Source organism: Numenius arquata, chromosome 17, assembly GCF_964106895.1.
Source record: "Numenius arquata chromosome 17, bNumArq3.hap1.1, whole genome shotgun sequence".
Classification (NCBI taxonomy): Eukaryota; Metazoa; Chordata; class Aves; order Charadriiformes; family Scolopacidae; genus Numenius; species Numenius arquata.
The window spans coordinates 7162092-7185529 of NC_133592.1; the positions used below are offsets into that span (position 1 = coordinate 7162092).

Here is a 23438-nt window from a genome sequence, read left to right on the forward strand (position 1 = left end):
CTGTGAATTATATTATTGCTCATTTTAAAGTCCAATTGAGAACTTTTTTTAACTTCCCTGTGCCTCTTCTGGGCCTTCTTAGATTTAAATGACTTATTACTATCAAAATAATCCGCCTTGGATCAGGCTGCCGCTTTTCTAGTCATAGAAGAGGAGAGGTGATGCGAGTGTGGGTTGGAGACTCGGAGCGTCTTGTTCCTAGTCTTACCTCTAGCACTGGGTTGCTCTCACTTTCAGCAAGTTTTCTTGCTTGTGTGCTTTGCTGTCTGTAAAACACCGTGAACACTTCCCCGGCCCTCGATCATCCTCTGGTGAGTGATATTTGGGAAGTGCTTTGAGAGCAAGCACCGTATAACAGAGCTTAGCAGTGTTGCCGAGTGTTCAGCTGTAGAAGCCTGTTCAGCTGCAGGAGGGCTGGGGGATCACAGGAGGCAGAGTGCTCCCATAAACAAGTTTTAGAAGGCCTTTGCTTCACAGGGGGAGATGGAAATGACCCCTCAGGCCCCTCAGATGTGGGGCAGTTGTCTTCTAGACCTCTCTGCCTTGATGCTGGCTGCTGCTCAGCCAGTAGAGGGTGCTGGAAATGCATGTCCTCTCTCCCGACAGGCATGGAGGTACGCTTCCTAGCGAAGTGATATAAACTGCTTAGGACTATAAATCTTAATCCCTCTTCTTAATGTTGCTTTAGCCAGAATTATCTGATTTCTGTGTTAGGGATCCTCCCAGGACCTACTCGGCCCAGTGCACAGGGATGAATCTCTCTGCATGAACGCAGCTGGAAGAGCCGCAGACTGTAGCTTGAAACAACTTGTGACTTCCAGATGAGATGAGGTTTGCAGAGTGAACGGTCTGGGGCAGCTGTAACTCATTTGCTGCTTTCCCTTCCCCTGTGCTCAGCAATGAGGCTCCGTCCTTATACTGTTGCTGAGTCCTAGTTCAGAGACACCCTCTGGTCTGCTGAGTGGTTGCAGAGAGAAGAGACGGGTACCTCCCTCTGCAGATCCTTGCCGAAGTGCTTCCTTCTGACAGTTGCACAGAAAGGTCTTCAATAAAGGCAGTTGCTCGGTGACCAGTTGCTACTGCCTAGGGCTAGGAAACTGGGCCACACTTGGGAATTCCCAGCTGCAAGCACCAACCTCTGCAGTTTCACAGCTAGCAAATGTCTGGGTGGGGGTTTGCTCACAATGTACAAAGTACACATCCAAACCCAAGGTGTCTGAGGGATTTACAGTTTTCAGAGGGAAGGCTGGTGGAAGCTTTGCGATAGACCTCAAAGCCTCTCATTTCTGGCGAGTTCTCTGCTCCTTTCTCTTGACTGATTTTTATTTTCAACAATCTGACAGGATTTGAATCTGCAGTCCTGGGAGGTAAGCTGGGGATAAATCTCAATTTCAGGCTGTCTGCTTTCTTAAAGGAAGCTGCCTTAGGTTTAGGCTGTGAAGGGAAGGGTCTGTATGCTCTTTCAAAAGAGCTGGCTCTGAATAACTGCTTTTTTTATTTTATTTTTTTTAATTTGCAATGTTGGGTGCTTTCTTCTGGGACCGAGCAGTCATTTATTGCAATAATGGATTCTAGGCACATATATCATACTGTTTCTCCACAGGAAGTCATTGATTTTTTTTTCCCGTTTTGTGTCCAGTAATGAAAGTATTGATCAGGGAGGGTCAGTAGCAGTTTATAAAAGAGCTAACGCTAAAGTCTTCCTGCCTTCGAGGGGATGAGTTTGGGAGAGGACTGTCACCTGGACTTTCCAGAGACAGAGAAGCTGGCACTGGAAGGGGGGTATAGTGTGTGCTGGTGGTGCTGCTGTGGGTTAACTGGTCATGTTAGTCTTATTTTGGGGGGGGGGGGGACACGACAGCTAAGGCCTGAGATCTGTCTCAGATCCCCAAAACAGAATTTATATCTGAGTCTGTCTACTTCTGTGCTCAGTGTGTCTTGCAGCTTCTGTCCTATGTCAGATTCTTGTTAAAATCGTCAACCCTTTTTAATGGGAAATTGGAGAAAACTGGCAGGTAATTGTTGCCATCTTCAGAACGATGCAGAGATTCCTTAACTGTGAAGCCATCTTAAATCTTTCACAGAGAAAGAAAACAAGGGGGAACTATATGAAATGGTCTGACAATTTCTGTGAGATCTCCATTTGTCTGCTTAGACAAACCAGCAACAACTCTTGTGTACTGGCTCAGCGTGCTGCTTTACAGAAGCAGGGAAGTTTTCTTGCTACTTTCCCAATACAGCCCTCCCTCTTCTTTTTTTTGAATGTTTTATGCTAAATAAGCTCAGCATATTGAATAATTTATTTAAATGAGGGAGAATGCTTATTAATGTTTCCTGACATCCAATGATCCAGGGGCAGTATGATGGTAAAACATGGTATAACTTTGGGGTGTGCAGGTACTGTAGAAATATTGGTCCACATTGCTGCAGTACTGCTCTCCTTGTGTGGTAGTTGTCACGTGCAAGGCTTGGAGAGGTGAATTTATTTGCCTGAGCTGCATTAGGATTAAACATCAGGTGGCATCACAACTTGAAAGTATGGGCAGGTTCCTTGAGCTGTTTTCCTTCAGTGTCAACTTCCTAAATGAAACAAATTTGAGGCTGCTTTTTTTTTTCGTAGCTCACCTGTCTCTGAACTAAAATATCTTCCAGTTTGTTTTTCCTTGGTGAGATTTATACTGACTTGCTTGGAAGAAAAGAATCCTGGGGTCTCATCAAGCATTCCTTTATCCCTGCAGATTTCAGCCCTCTACAGCAGTGTTTTGTTGTGCCTCAGTAAGGCTGTTCTCTGCACCCAATTAACTTGTGTAAGACAATTTTTTTTTAATCTCATAGGTGAAGGCAGGACAAACTTTAAAAAAAAAAAAAATTGATCAAAAAAGAAACCCAAGAAAACATTATGGGGCAGGAACAGCATACACTGTGGCAGTAGGGTGCTAAGAGGGCTGCAGAAAGAGTTCTAAAGCTTTGCAGGTTTGAACCTTGGCTCAAGTTGCTGAAGGTAAGGAATCTCCCGAAGCAGTTCCATTTCAACCCTGTGGATCCTGAGCTCTGCGGGGCCAAGTCCCTAATGTGAAAGTCCTGCAGGTTTGCAAGCAGAGGGTTTGGAATTGCAGAGGACTAAGAGCATCTTCTCTCTTTGTTTCACTGTTTGTCAAGCTGCGCTCGCACCAAGTCTGTGAGCATCAGCTCCATGTTTGCCTGTGGCTGTTCCAAGTTGACAGCTTCATCTGGCAGATGACTTATGTGAGACCTGTTGGGTCTGTACCAGCAACTGGAGGATGGGCTTGAACTAGAGGGCCCAGTGTCAGGGCCAGGTGTTGAAGGAGGCAGATTTGAGCTCTGAGGCACCTCGTGTCCCGTCAGCTTCTGTGGCTAAGTTCCCTAAGCTGCTGATGTGACCCGTGGGTACAGTTTGCTGCAGAAAGAAGTAAATCATGGAGGCAAATGGTGATTTATTTTTAAGACCTTGAAAAAAATGTTTGTGTATTTGAAGTACAGGGTTTATTACAGCGTTCTGTACAATATTTCTTTTTCCTGCAGTGGGTGTCAACCTCTTCTATTTCTGCATCATTATCTACCTCTATGGGGACCTGGCAATCTATGCAGCGGCTGTACCGGTCTCTCTCATGCAAGTGACCTGGTAAGTGTGTTCACCGCTGTGGGGTTGTGGGCTAACAGAGAAGAGAGCAGGCTTTTGGATTTGATGGGGTGATAAGTCTGACTGGGATCAGCTCTACTTTCTGAAGTACGGAGTGGTGAAATGACTCAAGGACAGCTCATTGCTGGTGGGTGGGAAGGTGAAGTTGTTTTATATTCCCCACCCGAGTGCCTGCTGCCTGCCTGAAAAGTAGCTGACCTGATTTCAGATGAGTCCTCAGGTGTGAAGTGCTTCCAGCTTCGGCACCTTGCAGACATGGGGCTTGTTGCTCAATACCTGTCAGTATCAAACCTATGGTTTGATTGCCATACTCTGTGCAATATTTTAGCTTCTCTGTCTTTTTGGGTAAAGGCTGAGAGAGGTGATCCTTACCAAGGCTGTGACCAGCAAGTGGTGACATTACATGGACTTAGCTCTGGACTGAGACCAGTTCCTTTCTCAAAGAAACAGATAATGAAAGAGATCAGTTTGATCAAATCTGGGTTGGATTTGGACTCATGACTTGTAAATGGAAAATCACAGTGATCCATGTATAACCTAAACTTGCTAGCTCAGTGACCAAACTTGTAAATAACTGTAGGCAATCCAAGAATTTGCCTTTAAATGTATGGTACTCGGTGACTTGCTGTGTTACACAGTCCCGAAAATGCAAGAAGAGATGGTGTTCAGGGAGGGAGGGGTGAAATGGACTCTTCAGGTCTCTGATCGTTCCTCTTTCTTGAATGCAGGAGAGGGGAAGACATCTGCTAGGAGTTAATTACTGTCTTTTGTTTCTCCCTCCTTTCCCAGCAGTGCCACTGGCAACCATTCTTGCAGTGTTGGAGATGGCACAAAGTATAACGATACAGACAAGTGCTGGGGGCCAATTCGACGGATTGATGCTTACAGGCTGTATCTGGTGAGTTTCTGAAACCAGGATGACTGTTATTTCCATTTAAACTTTACTTCTAGTGTGTAGGGATTTTTTCCTGTAGAGATGATGTGGTTCAAGTGAAGCTTTTGGTTCATTCTGGCCTTCCTGGCCAAATACATACTCTCTATTCTTGGTGACGTGGCTGTGTTTCAGTTTGGTGGCCATTAGAATAATCCTTACGATTTTGGGTTTAAAGTAGAGTTTTGTCCTTCTTGTTCTGCAGTTTTATATTGCTTAAGCAGGTGATATGTCCATGCCAAAGGGTGGAGTTTTTTTTCAATGGCTGGCTAAGTAATTGTTGCTTTGAGGTAATTGCTGTCAGTATACTTGAATATATTAAGTTCTCTTGAATGCATTCGTCATGTGAGTAAAACTGTTTATGCTGCAGGAGAATCTGCTTTTTGAGAGATGATGGAAACAGCCCACTTAAACAACATCCAGTGCTATATGCTGCTTTAGTAATAGCTTTCTGTCTAGTTTAGGATTGTCTATTGCATCTATTACTGTGCTGTGGTTCTGCTGTGAAACCAAGGTTTTTCCCAAAGGATGATAAACACTGCTTCTCTTGAGCTTGGGGAGAGTGGAGCGCTCCTACCTGGAGACAGATGTCAGTAGGGCAAAATGAGAAGAGGCAAGTATGGAGGTGCTGCAGAGCGTGGCTTCTGTTAAGGTTCTCAGTCAGAATTTCAAGAAAAAAAGAGTGAAGGTAGCTGTATGTGCAGAGAATTCCAGGGGCAAAGCCTAGTTGCAGCAATTTTGCAGTTTAGTACATTTTGGACCTGCAGTGGATGACATCCCTGAGTGCACTTGTTCCAGCGTTATTGCAAAAGTAAGAGCTGGGCCTCCGAAATATTAGTGAATGTCAAAGCCTAGTTAATTATTTAAGAGAAATATTATTGCTTTATTAAATTGTGTCTTGGTCTGTTTCTTTAAAACTTCCAGAAGATTGAAGATTTCCTTCCTGAATTTCAATAACTCTCCCTGACCCAGCAGAAGGAGCTAGTCAGAAAAGGGAGACGTGCATTAATTACTGCCTGCATCTCTCAGATATTATGTCTATAATTCATGAAGATAATTGTTGTTAGGACTTGAAAAATTAAAAAATTAAGACTGTGTAAGCATTAGACTTGCTGTCTGTGTACATAACTCTCAGAGGAGCTTTTCCCTCTGCTTGTCTTCTCTTGTGGATTTGGAGAATAAATATCTGCAAAGTCTTTGGTGGTGGTTAATCCTTCCCTGCTCAGTAATTGAGATGAGGGTTTCAGTGCTTTGCTGTGCTCTCCCTTGGAAGTAGGGAAGGATTGTTTGTGGGAGAACGTGCCAGTCTGTGGTGGGTTACTGGAAAGTGGGGGGTCCCACAATTGCTGTGTTTAGGGGGATTGCTGGGTGTCAGCATTGCTCTAAGTTTTGGGGTTTTGTTGAGGTTTCTAATACTTCTTCCTGGATGAGTATGGGAGTAAATTGGGGCTCATTCTACCTCCAGCTCTGCTGGTCCCACTCTCTGCTTGACTTGTGTGGTTTTTATTCTCCAGAAAACAGAAACGATGACATTTTCCCTAGAGAGGGATAAGAGATGTAATAATTCATAAAACGTTCAGATCCATAGCACTGACGCTGTCGTCAAGTTTGGGCTGAAGAGGCTGTGCTGGTTAATGTTTTTTCCCCCGCTATCCTGGTTGCGACGTGGACAGCTAGTGACCAGTAGTTAAAGCTCTTAAATTTTCTGAGAGAAACCTGGGGATGGGAGGGTAGGGGTAGGAAGTTGTTTGACTTCAAGCAAAAAAGTTATTAGCAAAACACTGTAACTATCATGACAAATTTTGCCCAAGCTTTTTGTGTGTAGAAGGAGAGTCTTAAATATGCAAGAAAAGCTGAAACCTGCCTGACTGAAGGGAGTGTGAAAGTAGGGAGGGGTGAGATGCATCTAGAGCATAGCTATTTTCTCGGTCCCAGAAACTTGCTCCGTTTTTTTGACTACTTTTTTGAATTCTTGCTTGTTGGAATGATTAAGGTTCCACGTTTCAGTGGACAAACAAGATCTATTTTTGCAGGCTAAGTTCCCCTGTGGCAAGGGGACAGATGGACACTGCGATCCCAAAAGAAAGCAGCTGAGTTTTTGGATCAGCCCTTTTGTCCTAGATGCCTGCCTCTTAGTTTTCTCACCTCGACTTAGCACTGTATTTAGGTTTAAGTGGCTTTTAGGAGCAAGATGGGTGGATGTAACTGGACCCTCTCGCCTGTTCCAGTGAAGCAGGTCTCTGGATGTAGTGCTATATTTCTTAATCTGTGCGTGCCCCCTTAGAAAGCCTTTTTTGGACTACCAGGAGAAATAATCTATTTGAGGTTTTCTGGGAAAATGGTGCCAATGGGAGCTCTCTTGTGCCAAGTACCACCAGTCTGCCAAAGATCTGTGCTGCTTTCCTCCTGTCGACTCTCTCTCCCAATGCTGTGTCGTCTTTTCAACAAAAACCATTTCAAACATTGACTCTTCGAGCTGGGGGTGGAGAGGGGAATAATGACTGATGTAAAAATCCTATTTCACGGTTTATTGTCCAAGAAGGCCTCTGGAAGCTGTCTCTGCTCTGATCACTGTGAATGGAAGCTGAAAACTATGTACATAATGAGAATATTTAGACAGATTAAATCCTTCTCTCGAGACTTGCTTGTCTGCTCAGCATCTTTATTGCTACTCCAAAATTTCACACCTAAGTGTGACTGCTAGAGCCTTCAGAGACCACTAGGCCCCTATTAACCTTTGTCTGAACAAATGGTTATCTTGCTTCTTGTTTGTAAATTGCCTTGGAAAATAAAGGCTTGCAAAGCAAATAAGTGAAGGCAAGTGCAGGAAATACTGAAATAGTCTTTTGCTCCTGTCCCATCACTTGCTGCTAATATTTGCCACCTCTTTGGGACTGTGGGAGTCCTGGGGTGTTTAGAAGGTGAGCCTCGAGCCCTGCCGTGCTGTTCAATGCCTGTGAGGGCAAGACCATGCGGGGCAAATGGGCTGGAAGAAAGGCATGTGTTAGATGGCCCAGCGACCTTGTTGAAGGCAAGCGCTGATTGCAGTTAAAGGCAGATCGATGGCTTTCTATCTTGGCTTCAGATCTGTCACCACTCTGTCATGTCCTCGACAGCTGAAGTGACTCCCGAAGTCCCTTGGCTGTCTCGATGGCAATGCTAAGGACAGGGTCGAGTTCTCTCCGTGCTGAATTCACACTCTGATGCCGTTGTTCTATAACGATTCCTGTAAGGTCAGCTGGGCATCTTTGGTGTAGGGGAAGGGGCAGCGGATTTAAGCTTCAGATCTCTCATCATAACACTTTCTTGTCTTTCTCTTCCAGTACGGTAGGAATGTGACATGATAGTCCCTGTTTCTAGAAAGCAGATACGGAGATAAATAAGAGAGAGATTAAATCCTGGGGATAAGCAGCCATTGAGAGCGTCTGATCCAAAATGCATTCATGACCTGGCAAACAGTGCTTGTCTTCTGCACCGGGGCAGCCGTTGTAGCTAAAACCTCTACTGTCTTCTCAGCCCTCCTCTTCTGGCAATTTGGGGCATGGCGCCTTCCCATGATGGAAAGGAAATGGCTTAAATTCTCAGAGGGAGCCGTAAGCCTTTCAGAGGAGGCACTGGCACAGGTACTCCTGGTAGCCTGGCTCAAGTAGCGCGTCAAAGCTACCAGGTGCATCTGTTCTGTCTGAGTCTCTGTTGGTTTTTTAGCTGATTGGGAAAGGGACGTGGCATCCGCTTTTGCCGGTTCACAGATGCTGCAGTATCGCAGGCAGCCCAGCGGGTGCGGGCCGAGCGAAGATGGGAGCGCAGATGGTTTAATGGAGATTATCCCAGTTGGAAACGTGCTTGTGCAGTGAATAAAATGAGCGGGCTTGCAGGCGCTTACTGTCCCTCTTCAGGAGGGGACAATGTCACCCCAGCCTGACGCTCTGATCAGAATACCCAGTGACCAGAGCAGGGCCGGGCTGCAGCCACGGGAGGCTGTGCAGGGGGGCCGGGAGGTAGTCTGAGGACACGTACAATCGCTCAGTGCCAGCAGAACTTAATCGGCAAATGCGAAGGCTGAACTGATAAGTGTTGATGTAGATCCCGGCTGCCTCGGCACGGTGCTGCTTTCCCGGCCCTCTTCGGCTGTAGGCTGGGGCGCCGTGCTTTGTGCTGCCGGTGTACGTGCTCTGCTTCCCTCCTCTGACTGTGCCGCACGTGTGCACGCACCCTCTGCTCTGGGTAAAGGCATCTGTGATTTTTTATTACCAAAGCAGACCTTTTCAGATACATTTACCTGCACGAGGGCAGTTTTATCGGCTTGTTCAGTGCATGAGACTCTTGTGGCTTCTCTGTCCATTGCTGCCTTCTGGCCTCTGTGGGCTTTCATTGTGGGTTTTTTGTTTTTTTTTTTTTTTTTTTTACCTCCCAGCAGTGATACGAGGGGAGCCCTTGTGGCAGTACTTGAACATCCATGCTTGATCTAAGCTGTCTCTTGCCAACTGGGAGCTGGAGAAACAGAGCTGGAGCAGTACTGCAAGCAGAGTGCTTCTTCCAAGGACACCTGGGTTTGTTCCACTTGTTCCCTTCGCAGCAAGTGCTTTTCCTCTGCCCTGCCTTCCTCAGCTGTGCCCTGCAGCAGCATCCGGTAATAAATGGGTCACAGCTGCTGTCTCCTGGATATTTATTCTTACAGGTCTCAGTGTCTAGAGACCTTGAGATCCAGTGGTGGGGAAGGCAGCAACTTCGGCGGGAGGTGTCTGGAAAAGGGAGGGCTGATTTCACGGTACATCAGTCAAAAAGGTTTAGGGTGCTAGCCCTGGGCTCTCAGGGTGAGCTGGGGGAAAGGAAGAAAAGCTAGTGGAAGCTTACCCTGCTGGTGTGAAGCCATCGTCTTGTTTAAGTAAATTGCTTAAACTGTAGCATTGTTACATTCCAGGTTACCCCAGCTTACAGTAAGGATGCAGCGGGACTGGGGTACCATTAGCATGTCACCCTGCATACCCTGTAAGAAGTTATTCATGGTAAGACCTTCTTGCCAAAGATATTGCATTATATCCCCTACCACAAATGCTCTGATGAGTTTTATTATGATACTGGTATAGAAATAGAAACAAATGTACAAAAAAGGCGGCTGGTACTTCTGTGCATAGATGCAGTTCTGAAAAGCCTTCAAAATAGGTAAAAGCCTCTCAAGGGTCCAGAATATTATACCATTTCTGTATGTAGAGGCACCTGGGGTTTGAGCCATTGCTGTGGCAGGAGAGGAATTAGCACTGCATTAACCATAAATATCAATAGCCCTAACTGTTTGTTACAGGTGCCTCTGAAATACAGCTTTCCTTGGCTAAAAGCCCAGTCTCAGGGGCTGATTGGAGTCTTCTCATGCCTCATCTAGTCAGCTTCCAAAAAGTAAAGTCAGTTAAGTTGTTGCTTTGCTTTGAAGTAGTTGAAGAAGGACAGGAGCCAAGTTCGTTTAAAATAGATGGTGTCTGGGTGTGGGACAGGAAGGCAATTCTTAGCTTTTTTTATTGTGAAACTAATAAGGTTGAAATTGGCACACAGCCTTGTTAATATGGCATAAATCCTGCCTCCTTCATCCTGGTCCATTCCTCTTCTGTGGGCTTGTCAATAAATTCTTTCAATTGCTCACTCATCATATGCCTGTGACAGATAAACCAGCTCTTCTGGAGTTTCCCACACCCCTCCGTGTTTCCTAACGCAAAGGGAACTTCAGATAATAACTGGCCTTGTGAATAAGAGGTTTTTCTGACCTGGCAAGAGGAGAGGCAGGTGTGCAGTGTTGTGAAAGTGGAATATAAACTACTTGTACCAGTGACCTGAAAGCTGGAGTTCAGCTTCTGGTGTGCAATTTTTCTTGCTTTCCTTGTAACTGATTGGGTTTTGAGTAAAAGAAACATCAGCCAAAAGGCAAGCCTCCCTGCTGCCACAGCTGGGTAGGGGAGTCAGCCTTTGGTACAATAGTGAAGCAACTGCAAGATCACGGATGGAAGCAGTTAAGTTTAAAGGATTAGTTTGTCTCTTTTCACAGGAAAATCAATAGTGCAGGGGACTGGAATATGTTTTCTGCACAGAGCTGTCTGTTCACTTCACAATGAGAAGTGTTTTTTGGTTTAAGTGGAGCTTGGGTTGCACTGTCAGTTGGACACTGAGCTTTTCCAAAGGGCAAATCCTTCCCCCCTGCCACCTCCAGCTGGCCGGTAAGGGCTGTGTGGAAGGGAAGGGTGCTGTGCTGCTGGTTGTATGCCTGGCCAGATGTCCTGCAGGTGCTACCATCCCTTAAGAGAAGCGAGGGGGCTGGTGTGATGAGTAGAGGCTACTGGTGAGCTCAGATGCGCTTGGCTTCCCCATAGATGAGTGTCCCACACACTTTAATGCTTGGTTTGTCTTATGTGATGATGGGTGGTGGGCATGAATCTTGGAAGCAAGCCATCTAAACAAACTGGGCAAAGAAGTGGCTCTAGATAATCTCTGCTTTTGTGTGCTTCCTGCAGTTATACATTCGCTGACGCTGTTTATTGGGTTCGAACTACAGCCTCTGCTGCCCAGCAGAGCCACCCTGGCAAAGCTGAGAGGTTGTGCTACTGCTTTTCCTAAATAAAGCTGTCCTTTGGAGTAAGTTCACTTGGGCAGCGAGGCACCAAAGCTGATACTGTTCTCTCTATATATTGGAGACCGAGAGGGCAGATGTCAGAACCGATACTGGTTTGTGATCACCCACGCACTACACAAGCTGTAAAGGTTTAAAGCCTTTTATAATCTCTTTCTTGGACTAGGCTATTCCGGCAGACTCACAGATCTTCCAGTTTTGGAACACTTTGTAGAAAATAAGTAATAAATGCATTTCCCCTGTACAGTGTTACTTTCTGGGGTGGTAGTGACAGCATCCTAGAAACCAGAATTGGAGAAGACCTGTTAAGTCAGCTGAGCACTCCCCTGGGAGATGCAATACAAGCTGCCTTCTCAACAGTGTATTTTCCAGTGTTTTGTTTGGTGCTTTAACACCAGTTTTGTTTTTAAACAGAGGTCTGACCTTGCTGCCTGCCTGATTCGCATCAGCTTTTTCATCAAGTAAGACAGCAGTCTTGATCTCTCCTCCCCTGAAATTATCATTAGTTTCTTAATATACAGGTAGAAAGCACCAGGGCTGCAGAACTGTGCAGTTAGGCCACTCTGAACATTACCGGAGGCTGTAGAGTAAAGAGCTCTGAACACACTGGTATCTCTTTATATTCCTAAATAAGTCTGCAAATTCTTAACATCCTCCTAAATTGCACTTTATGTCTGGGTGAGATCACTGATGCTTTTGTCCAAAAATGTGGATTTTTGGACTACATCAGCAAATCCCACACGTGGCTCATGCTTCTGTAAGCAGGACTATAAATACAAATAATGCAGCTGGGATTTATCTTGTAAGTTGAATCGGTATAATGCTCTCAGGCAGAGCTGATCTCTGAAGCCTGTTGCACCAGTTCGGTGTGAGCTGTACAGGGAAGGCAAAGGAGGAGGCTGGGAGCAAGCAGACTCTCCCCTAGCCCTGGGCAACCAGCCTTTATCTCTTGCTTTTGTGTAGCTGCAAAGTAGTTACACAGTGTGGGACACTTCCTTTCCCTTCAGGCAGTTCCTGCCTGAGACAACGATGGGGATAATGCTGACCCTGAAATTACATCCTCCAGGCAGCTAAGAGTCGTGTGAAACTCAACTGAGAAGTTTGTAGGGGAAAAAGAGGAAAAATAATCGCTTTGCGGCGGAGGCACTGTTTGTGCTGTGGCAGATCAGGGGTTAGTGGCCATCAGGAACAGTCATCCTTGCTGAACCCAAGTATCTCCTAACCCTGGCAGCTTGTAGCTTGATATGTTTGCAGGGCCCTCTGTGCATCCGTGTCACACCACTCCGTCTCTCCCTCGCTTTATGCTGTCTAACCCCGGGGGCTTTTGTAGTCAATGTAAATATTGTTGTAGTGGCCAATACCCTGCCAGGAGAGGCTATGAATGTGCAGGAATTTTGGGCAGTGTCTGTGTATAATGTTTATGCCTTCACACTTTGTTGGAGGGAACTCATTAATCTCTTGTGCCGTGTTAATAAATTGGGGAGGCAGGGATGACTCCTCAAGGTTACACAGTGTCGGGAGGGAGGAAGGCTCCTGTTTCATAGCCTGTGGGAGGTCAAAGCAAGCTGGTGGTGGGGGGGTACAGCCAGATCTGGCTCTGCAGCTCCTCTGCTGTCCTTCCAAGTATCACAAACCAACCATTCAGCTCTCCTGCATCTATCCACTTTGCTGCTTCCCTCCTGCTTGTTCAAATGCAATTAGGAGATGCAGAATAAGGGGGAGCCAGGGGTCAAGGAGGCGGTAAAGTGATTACAAGATGCTGCAAATGGCTGTGCCATAAATACTCCAATGATGAAAAATTAGATGCCAGTCACCTCAGGGTTATTGCTGGCCTCCATCTTTCTCTTTTTGTGAAAAATGATAATGGAAGTGTATTTACCCCAGAGAGTGCAAGCTTGCCGCTGGCTGTGATCCTGCACACCCCAGGTGTGCCAAGGACTGCAATCCTTGCACTGAATGACTTTCTGAAAACACTTTTGTGCCTGGATTTCTTCACTTCAAGAGGAGGAATAACTGGTTTTCCAGGGTGTTCTTTCCAAAGTGGAAAGTTCCTTGTGCTCAGAGATGGGCCAACTCCAAAAACAGACTGCAGCCCTGAGTCAGGGTGGGGAGAGGAGAGCAGCACTCCCCGGTACTGCCTTCCCATCCGTGTGCTGCTTCTGCCTTTACCTCCCAGAGCTGCTTGTAGAGGCTGCTCAGTTGCCAGCTTGGTGTGTTGGATGCCCAGCAAAGATCATAGGACATTAGCTGGGAATAGTACACTGGTCTGCTGGATGGGCAGTCAAGATCGAAAGCTGGTGCTGGAAATCGCTAGATCATATTCAGATCCACTAAAGTCAGTAGCTTTGGGGAGGATACAGATGCTTCTTTCCATCTCTTGCAGAAGATTTTCCATTTTGGAAGAGGCACTGGGAGCGCTATGGCACAGGAACCGTGAGAGGCATGTCCAGTTTAAAGGGTACTGTGAGGTGCGGGTGGGTGAAATGTCACTTGCTTCACTGGCAAAAACCGGCCTGGCAGCAGCTGAGGTCTTGGTTCTTGGAAGATACCTCCTCCCTGCCTTAAGATACTGGGGAGAGAGGTGGGTGAGGGCCCCTTAGTGCCAGCAATATGCTTCATGTGAGTTATGGCTATAAACCTCTGCCAGGTGTCTCGAGAGCGGCACGTTAATTACCGGAGCTGCTGTGGCAGCAGATGCCTGCTGTACTCAAAGCGTAACTGCCCTTGTTTCTTTATCTATAAATATTCCTTGTGGGATGTCTGGCGGTTGCATCCTCCCTCCGTTGTGACTTCCTGACTCTACAGGGATTCTGGAGGTTAAAATCCCTCTTGCCTCTCAACTTTTTTGAGCAATCCTTGTTCTGTGGCTGGTTTATCTCTCTTCAGCCAACTTTAAGAGCTTCGTAATTGCTTGTATGCTCATAACTTGCTGCCTATCAGCACGGCCCCACTGCAGCTCTGCCTCCAGCCTTGAGAGGCTGTGGATCTTCAGCTTTACTTCCCCCCCACCCCCCAGCTCTCTAAAAAGCTCCTTCCTGAAAAATCAGACTCCTTTCATGTATTTATATTTGTACTGTCCACTGCAAGGGGTAAAGCTTTACCATCGAAAGCTTGGATCGCCGCCCTCGCTGATGTGCCATCTGGCTCTCTAGCTTGAGATATGAGCTCATGCAGGAGAGAAATGTGGCCTTGTCACCCTAGTGAAGGGGAGGAGAGATGGCAGGGCGGGCACTGTGTTGCAGGAGACCCTTTTCCCTTGACGTGTTTTAGCTGAAAAGCACCAAAGCCCTGACATGGGCAACTGGAGCCTGCCGCTGGGTAGCGTAGCAGTTGCCACAACTCAAAGTGGGTGCAGAGGGGCTACCAGAGGCTGCAGGTAGGTGTTGGTGTAGCTGCAAGTAGTTCTGAAATGTTACAAAGCTCTGCTTTCTTTATCTAGGAGTCCCAAACGGGAGTGGGGAAAGCACCTTGCATTTAATATTTCTCTCCAAAGTCAGCGCTAAAAGTTCCCTGAGGATGTGAATAGGAACACCAGTTCCCATGATACTTCTCTGTTGAAGATGATAGGTATGGTTCAAGCTTTCAACCTGGGATTAAACCTCTGATCTGTGTCAATGCTGGTAAATCAAGTTTTGCTCTTTGTTTTTCTGTTTGTTTTTTTTCTTGGATGTCTCTTTAGACACACTCTAGAGGAGGGTACCTGAGGTGGGAACAGAGCAGCCAGTCCCTGGATCTCCTAACATCTTGTTTGATCTCTGTACTTGCGCAGACTGGTTTTGTTGTACTGTTTTGTCTGTCCCTTCTAGCACTTATCTGGGTTCTGAAATAGCTCTGGGCTCAGGGACATCTTGCAGAAGCAGAACGGGTGTCAGAATTACCACTCCTGACAGAGTGTATGAAGTGTCTGCTTTTTCCTACCATGCTCAAGGAGACTTTCCTTGTGCCTGAGCACTGACTCAAACAAAGCTTCCTCTGGGAGGTGCTCATTCAGTAGAGCTTGTGTCTCCCTGTTGGTATCTTGCTTTGCTGTGGGAATGCTGAATACCCCTAGTCCTTTATAAAGCACTCAACTCTCCGCTTTCCAGCCAAGGTGTCAAAGTCTACCAAGGGCAGGGATTGATTTTGTTGAACCAATAACTTTCTTCTTAAATGCCAGCTTGCTCCCCGTTACAGTAGGGTTATTTACTCTCTTTCGGGGGAGAGGTACAACTGCTCAGTTGTGAAATCTAAACATCAATATCTGTAGAGGTGGAGTTGATGCTACCCTGAAGTAAAATTTGTGTGAGATGTTGGCACTTCAATCAAGAGCCTCCAAGGAAGGATTTGGTTGGGGTGAATTCTGGTTCTGAATGAGGGCAAGGAAGGCCTGGAGGAGGAGGAGGGAAAGGAAAGAGTGGTTGGGGCCTCAGCCCAAAGGGAGATGTTTAAGGGAAGGGCACTACGACATCTGTCTACAATATTAAAACTGAGGGATCCTTGCCCTGGTACCTGAGACCTATTAACTTCACGTTGGTATGATAGCCCTGTGCCACACATGCATTTATTCAAAAACTCTTAAACTCTTTTTTTTTTTTTTGCTCTGCTCCTGGAGTAGTTGTTGCATTTAACAAGATTAATCTTCATGGTCTCACTTTGCTCAGGTAAATACCCTGCTTCTACTCAACTATCTGAAAGTTTCTGGGCTCTGAATCAACAAGAAACAGCAGCTACTGTTTTTAATTCACTACTCAGCAAGCACCAAAAACAGATGCAATTCCTACAGATGAGTTTGTGGAGCATGAAAACAAGCAAGTTCTGATGACAGTTATGAATGAAGCTGGCTTTCAGATGGTCTTCTTGCAAATACATGCAGACAGTAGCCATAATGCTGTAACTACTGCATCTAATACCTGCATCAGCTACGTTTGGGATGCTAATTGTGCTTCCTGAGATGTATTGGCTTCTTCTGTAAAAGCCCCACGCTGGGAAGCAGATGAAATCTATTGAACTGTACTGGTTCAGAGTGATAGATGGACCCTTCAGGTCAATAAAGAACCTGCTTAGTCAATGCAGCCCTCTGACTGGCTTAAAGCGTGTTTGTATGGGCTGAAAGACTCTCGGCATTAGCTGGCCATTACTGAGTGGTTGAGAGCTCTCTTGGTGGTCCTCTTGGCTGAAACTAAGCTGTTAAAACCAGCCAGATGTCCTATTAACGCTTGATCTTACTTTTCCTTTTTTAAGATAAGCCAATAAACAAGGTTATGTAACCAAGTTTTAACATAAGAGCTTTAATAAAATATACTTTTAGAAATATCTAAATATATATAAAAATATATTCCAGGCAATGGTAAGTCCCAGCTAGTTTCCCCTGTGGCAAGAAGACTGGAGTTGACCAGCCTACTTTTCACTTTGAAATACTAAGAGCTGACAGGCGCAGAGGCTGGGAAAGCGGTATCAGCTGAGTTGCCAGCTCAGAGAAGCTCCCAAACCTTGGTGCCTGTACTGTTGTGGCTTGGTTTGGTGGGAGGAATGGATTTGAAGACCATCCCAGGGGTTGAGCAAGCTGGTGTGCTGCTCATGGCTCCTACTAGCCTGCAGGGCAGAGTGTAATTCAGGGTGACAAGCTGCTGTTCTTTCCTCTACACTCACTGGCTTCTAATTTTCCGACTGAAAATGTCAGTGAAAATAAACACTGGGTTTTAGGGGGTCATTAATGTGCTGGATCTTCATGCTGGTTTTCTGTGTCAGAAAGGAAAGAAAAGCAAAGAATTTTGTGTCTGTTGCATTTTTGTTGTGTGTGGGTTCCAGGTACCCTCAGCAGCAAGCCTGGCTGTTTGTCTGGCCTCTCCCATTTAATGGAGGAGCCTGGAGAGAAATTTGGGAACCGCTCTTAACAGCCAGCCTGTGCAAAAACACAGAAGAGGTATTCTGTGAATATAAACAGCATTTGATAGAGCTGATGCTTCTTCTTAGCCAAAGGGAGGTTTTCTTTACCTTGGTAAAATTTTAACAATGAATCAGCCATGTACGCCTGCTTGTTTCTAATAGGAAACCACTTCATTAGTGGAAAAACCTTTAATCAAAGTAGACTATGCTTGTTCTGCCTCGGATTAATTTGCTGAAGTTTAGGAAGAGAATGATAAGCTGGCTGAGATGACTTCTAGGGGTTTAAGAGGTGAACTGGAAGACTTGGGAGAGGTTTTTGATGTGTCGGAGTTCTGCATATTTGGCTGGTGCAGTTCTCTCTGTAGGTTTTGGATTGTTTGAATAGAGTGTAATGAAGCACTTTGTAAATTATACCCCTCTGGGGGAGACTTGAGCTTGGAGAACATCAGGTGGAAAGTTTGGCTATATGTCTGAGGTGCTTATTTGGGCTTACTTTTTCCTTAGGGAGAAGTTATGAAACTAATTAACTTAATGGGTTGGAAGAGCATTTAGGTGTCTGGCACAGTGAGGTAGAGAAGGTAGACATCCTCCTTCTAAGCACCATGGTCTCTTCTCATCCTCTTGGGGATGTGTTTCTAAATAGGCTTCCTGGCCTTGGGGCTCTTCTGAGGGTTGATGATGAGATTAGCTCTAGTCCAGGGACTGAGTCCTTGCCCCCTCATGTCCTGGTTATTGGTGAGGAACTTGCCTCTCTTTCCTGACCTGTGCTGAATCCTGCGGAGCTGTACACAATTTCACTTTGAAGTGATGTTAATCTGGCTGTTTAATGTCCTCTTCTGCCCTGCCTTCCTCTTCTCCAGCAGTCTGGTGTGTGCTGTGGCTTCCCTTCCTAAAAATGTTTGGGTGTTTGGCACAAATCCCTGCAAAGTGGGGCAATCTCATCTCATTCCAGTCCTTAGCATCATTTGTATTGATCTGTGGATGGCAGTCTTGGTTCGCTAATGGGCATCAAGTGGAAAAGGTAATACATTTCTATTGTACTTGAATTCATCTCTCACTTGGTTCCTTTGGAACACCTCCAGGATCTTGTTAAGAGAAGAAAACACTGATCATCTTAAAGGATGGGAGGGGACTCTGACCATTCAGGCACAAGGACTGGTATCTCTTCCCCCTGAGTTGAGTAGTGAAGCCCACAGAGGAGGGGAAGGGTATAAAGAGCTGCTCAATGGATTTAGTTGTTTAAGTTGCCTTGAGCACTGGAGAATACACTCTACTGTCTGCAGTTAACATCCAGAAGAATTCCTTCTGCTTCATTAGCAGTTGTTGGGGAGTGCACAGGAGACCCAGGTGCCTCCAGCACCTAATGATGCTTTTGATGCTTTTCAGCAACTGAGCCCCAAATCCCCTTTAACACAGCTCTTTCCTCGGTGCTTAAGACAAATCTAGGTTTCAGACCCAGCTGCTTTGAGGCTCAGCAATCTCCTGTCAATCCTTGCCATGGTTTGAGGTGCTGTTTTGCCAATTGGTTCTAGTGCATTCTAATTTGCAGAAGACACCTGTTCCTTAATTATCACCATCCTTGGTCCGTCTCTTTTTGTTTCGGCTCTTTCTGACGCATGAGCTATTAACGGGATTTGAAGGGAGGCCGTGTTGAGCAGCGTGTGTGTTGGGAGGGGAGGTTGAAAGAGATTAGTCACAAACTTGAGAGTAACTTCCAGTAAGAGAGCTGGTGTCTACTTGGTTCGCTCTGGGTCCTTGACCTACATCTCTCACGTCTAAAGTTTTAGTCCTTTCGGGTTTGTGCAGCTATGCTCAGACGGAGTGGCAGTCTGTAGAGGGCAGGAGAGGGTGGCAGGAGAGTGTAGTTAAGCTCCTGATTAGAAGAAAGGAGCAAGAGGGAGAAGAGTAAAAAAGACTTGTAAACTGCTGGTTTACTTCTGTGTTAAAACTGGAAGTGTCTAAACTATTAAGGCTGTCTTAGCTCTTAGTCTTGCCAGTTATGCCTCTGTTGTTGTATTCTGTGTGATTTCAGCGTTTTCTCCAAGGATCCTCAATTGCTTCACAAATCTGAATTCTGTGTGCGCTTTCTATCCTTTTTTTTTTTTTTTTGCAAGCATTAAAAACAAGATTTGGTGTAAATGATGGCCTTGGGTCAGGATACGTCTTGACCGAGCGACGTGTGAAACCAAGGGTTCTCTCCCTCGGTCCCCTTCTGGGTTTACTTCAGTCGTCTGAGAATACTTGTGATGCAAGGCGTTTCCAATTTGCCTTGCAGATATTCTGAAACTGTCTCAAAAAAGGTTTCTTGGGGTTGTACCAGTCTTAAAATAGCTTGGATTCTGTTCTGCCACTGACTCTGTTGGGGTCAACAGAGACCTTGAGGCTCTGCAGTCTGCCCTTTTGAGTCCCAGTTCTTCCCTTCTGGTGACACCTTTTTTCTGAACTGCTTTAAGAAGTCAAGGAAAAGAGCAATGTGTAAATATTAATGTTGAGTATTTGTCTTTAAAAATCCCTTTGGGATGCTCAGATTTGTACTGCGTGTGCTGTGGCTTTCTAGATGCTGCTTGCTTGCAGCTTTTGGACCTGTTAGTGTATGGCTAGTCTGTGCTATCCCATGGATCACAGGCAGGGCTCTCTCTTGTAACACCCATTTTTGTCTCCCTGTGACAAGTAGCTCTTCTCAGTTCACATTCAGACCTCAATCAAAGTCTGTCTTCCTGCAGTAAAGCCTTTTCTTTTCTCTGTCTGGACTCGGTAGGGCTCTGAGTGCCACTCAGTGTCTCTCAATATACATCTAAGAGGGCAGGGAAGAAAGATCTCTCCTCATTGGCAGTGTCTTTAATTTCCGTACCGAGTGAAGCTCATTCTTATGAGTATCTCTTTGATTTTTTTTTTTTTTTGTTCCCCCCCATCTTCCCCTCACTTTGTACAGGTTTTCAGCTTCCAAGTCAACAGCTTAACTGTTATGTTATAAAACAAGGAACTTAAAGCGTGGGAAAAAATGTTCCAGGCAGATGTGGCTCCGTTGCTGTTCAGCCTGGGACACCTCAAAGCTACCCCATCAATGTTAATATGAGCAGACTGGTCACAGCTATTGCTGTCCAGACCTAAACTGAGAATGTATCTGGACAAAGAGGCCACAGTTTAATATTTAATGTTCCATAAAGCTGCACTGAGAGCTTTTACTGAAATGTGTCAGTAAAGGCATACTGTAGCAGTGATAGCAAGCATCTGAGAGCCAAGAGGATCCTGTGCTCTACTCCCGCCTGAGGCATGTTCTCTGATACCAAGCAGCTTGCTTGACCCCCTGTGTCTCAGCCAACTTAGCTGTAAAATTAAGCAGCAAAGAAAGCTCTATGACAGACAGTCGTGTCTGGAGGTGAACTTTCAAGGCAAGCTTTGCTTTACTGATAAATTTGTGTTGCTAGCAGAATTTCTGGGTTTTAACCTAATGTGTGGGTTTTTTTGTTGTCCTTCCAGGCAGCATTCACTCTCCTCCTGGGTCCTTTCACCTTCTTCAACGTGCAGAAGACCAAGTACCTTCAAATCATGACATCCCTGATGAGATGGATAGGTGAGTCTTGGTAAAGTCTTGGCCACCTCTTTACCATAGATGGAATCTGAATAATGCTACCGATGGCTATTTTTTGGTGTTGGTTTGTTTTTGGTTTTTTTGCAAGATATTCTTGTTTAGAAGCAAGCACGTGTCAAAACAACCTCTTTAAAGTGTATTGCCCAGACCTGATAAATCTTTGAAGAAAAGGATTTTTTGTTCTAGGATGAAATTTCTGATTAAAACAAATTGTTTTCAATCAGACATGAGCTGGTAGATGAAGTTTTAATCTGGTTTGCCTGAGAGGCAGAAAGGATTTGGAAAAGTCTCCTGTGGGGGGGATAACTGTGATACCCACCAGTTGGTGTTCAGCAGTAAATTTCTCATTCTCTCAGCATGTGCACAACAGATCTTGAACAATCTTTGTTTTGATCTGAGAACAAAAGGCACTTCTGTCAGACTTTCTGCCCTTAGTTTTATTGTCTGTTTGCGTGGGTGTTTTTTATTCCCAGGCCTTTCTGTAGCATAGGATGTGCTGCATTGGAAACCCCCAAACCCACATATGTTGTCCTTGTGAAGCCCTGCTCTCATGAGCTCTCTACAATACCTTACTGCCAAGAACTTCTGGGAAGACAGATAATTCCCTTTAGGGAAACTGGACATCTCTACTCTTTTTGTGCCTTTGCAGTGCCTTTGTCATCCAAAGATGCAGCTGCCTTACTTCTGGCTTGTATGTGTACATGCCCTTAAAGGCTGAGGAGTGTGTGTGTTATGGAGGCTTATATTGAGGTTTGTCTTGTTTTGTGTAATCTAGACAGAGTAACTGATATTCAGGGCTAACAGAGAGGGTCTTACAGCACCAGCAGTGTTTCTGCAGGTTAACAGTGTCCTGGTTCATGGGTCCAGACCATTCAAGCACAGAATTAGCTCATCACTGATCTGGAATAGGAAGAAAAGCTGAGTATCAGTCTATTTCCCACTGCACACACACTTGACCTGACTTCAACTGCATATAGTCAACTTTTCTGTGAGTTCAAAGGCCTGTGATCCTTTTGGAAGTGGCTGGCAGTCACTGCAGAGGAATAGAGATCATCTGTTCTAGAGAACATCTGAGATGGGGTTAAGCAGTTGTCACCCAGGAAAATGAGGCTGGATTTTAAGCCCTCAAGTCTCAGATGCTGAACAGCTTGAGTTAACAAATCCTAACCTCAGATGGTGTGGAAATCCTGAGTGTCTGTTTTTCCCTTTTGTTGTCTGAGCACATGAAAGGTTTGAAAGCCCCCATGCTCTTCAGAGGAAGAGGTTATCTCATTAAGGGATATTAAAGGAAGGGTTTTTGGGGGGGGTGGTTTTTTATTGTGGGTGGTGGTTTTGGTTTTTGTGGTGTGGTTTTTTTTTTTTTGTTAGAGTAATCTTTGCTCAGCTCACTGGCCTGTTTCCCATCACCCTGCCTCCTCTCTTCTGGTAAAGACATCAGTCAAACCTCATCCTGTCTCTGTGACAACCTGATGCCTGCCTGATCTGCCGTTGGTTTCCCTTTAGCTGGCTCCTTCCAGTATGAAGATTGCTAAACCTTGGCATGAAGGCAGAACTGCTTCACTTTTTTTCATCGCTTGATGGAGAGGGACAAAGGCAGTGTTTGGAGAAGTGTAGGGGAAATTCATGCTTTAGCCTGATTGATTCCTGCGTCAGCACGCTGGGGAACAGCTGCCCCAGATAATGATATTTAATGACCCTGACAGCACCTCAGTGGCTACTTAGAGCAACGGATTCCGTATGTGTACAATGAGGGATAGATTTATTAGGAAAGAAGATTTATCAAACAGTCATGTGATGCAGAGAACAGAGAAAAGCTCTTGCTGCAGATTCCAGGATAAGGATGGATCCCGTACTGCCAATATTTATCAAGCTGGCTTCTCCCATGTTCTCACATCATCGCTGTCCCCTCTTTGGAAAGCAGAGCTGAGAGTTAAAACATGATTTGGTCTTTTGTTGGTGCTTAGAGAGCTTAGATCCTAAAGAATGGTCTTGGCTGGTGTTTTGTGGTCTCCTGAACTTCTCCTGCCTGAATGCCAGATGTGGAGTCTATCCTGCTATAATCTGAGCTTTTTCTTCCTCTTCCTTTAGTTGGTTTTATCCATGTGGTGCTGAAGGTTTTTCCCCATCTGCAACGCGCTCTGCGCAGCAGAGCTGACCACTGGAGCTGCCCGCCTACCTCCTTGTTGTGCTGGGTAAAAACTTCCCATGCGAACAGTGGCTTATTGAGCTTACCTGTGTCCGCTGACCCGGTGAGGATGGGGAAGCTGACCCATTGTTTGCATCGTGATTTAAAAAAAATCAATCCTATTTGAGCTGGGAGGCCAGTACGGGCTTTGCAGTGTGCCTACTGCAGAACCTACTGTACACCCTTTCCCCCAGCTCAATGAAAAGTCCCTGGATTTCGGAGCAGCAGCGGCTGATGTAAAGCTGCACCGCCCCAGGTGTACTGGTGATTTCAGATGACAGTGGCTGAGAGGATGGTTCTTGGCAGCGGGGAGAGCTAGCTGTGTGTGAAGGTCATTTCTGCTGGTGTTTGTAACAGTGACAGCCTTGCCTTTGAAAGTTGCTTTCCCTCTTTCTCCTGATCTAAGTGATAATCAAATGTCACTCGCCTTTTTCCAGAGCCTCATGCTCATTGCAAGCAGCACATCAGCTAACAAAGCCTACAGCGGTCTCTTTCCACACCTCGTGGACAAGAAAAAATTCATTCTGTCACTGAAAAAAATACAGTCTTAAACACTGGGATCTGGACTGGAAATTAAACATGGGGCAGTTA

General features: G+C 45.6%; 1 protein-coding gene across 1 annotated transcript in view; it reads left to right on the forward strand.

Moving 5' to 3' along the window:
• TMEM104 (transmembrane protein 104) overlaps nucleotides 1-23438 on the forward strand; it is a 40571-nt gene that overhangs the window by 6608 nt on the left and 10525 nt on the right. The window contains exons 6-8 of the mRNA XM_074160285.1: nucleotides 3544-3643; nucleotides 4451-4559; nucleotides 20551-20644. Of these exons, the coding sequence (XP_074016386.1) occupies nucleotides 3544-3643; nucleotides 4451-4559; nucleotides 20551-20644 (303 nt within the window). The remainder of the gene's footprint in view (nucleotides 1-3543; nucleotides 3644-4450; nucleotides 4560-20550; nucleotides 20645-23438) is intronic.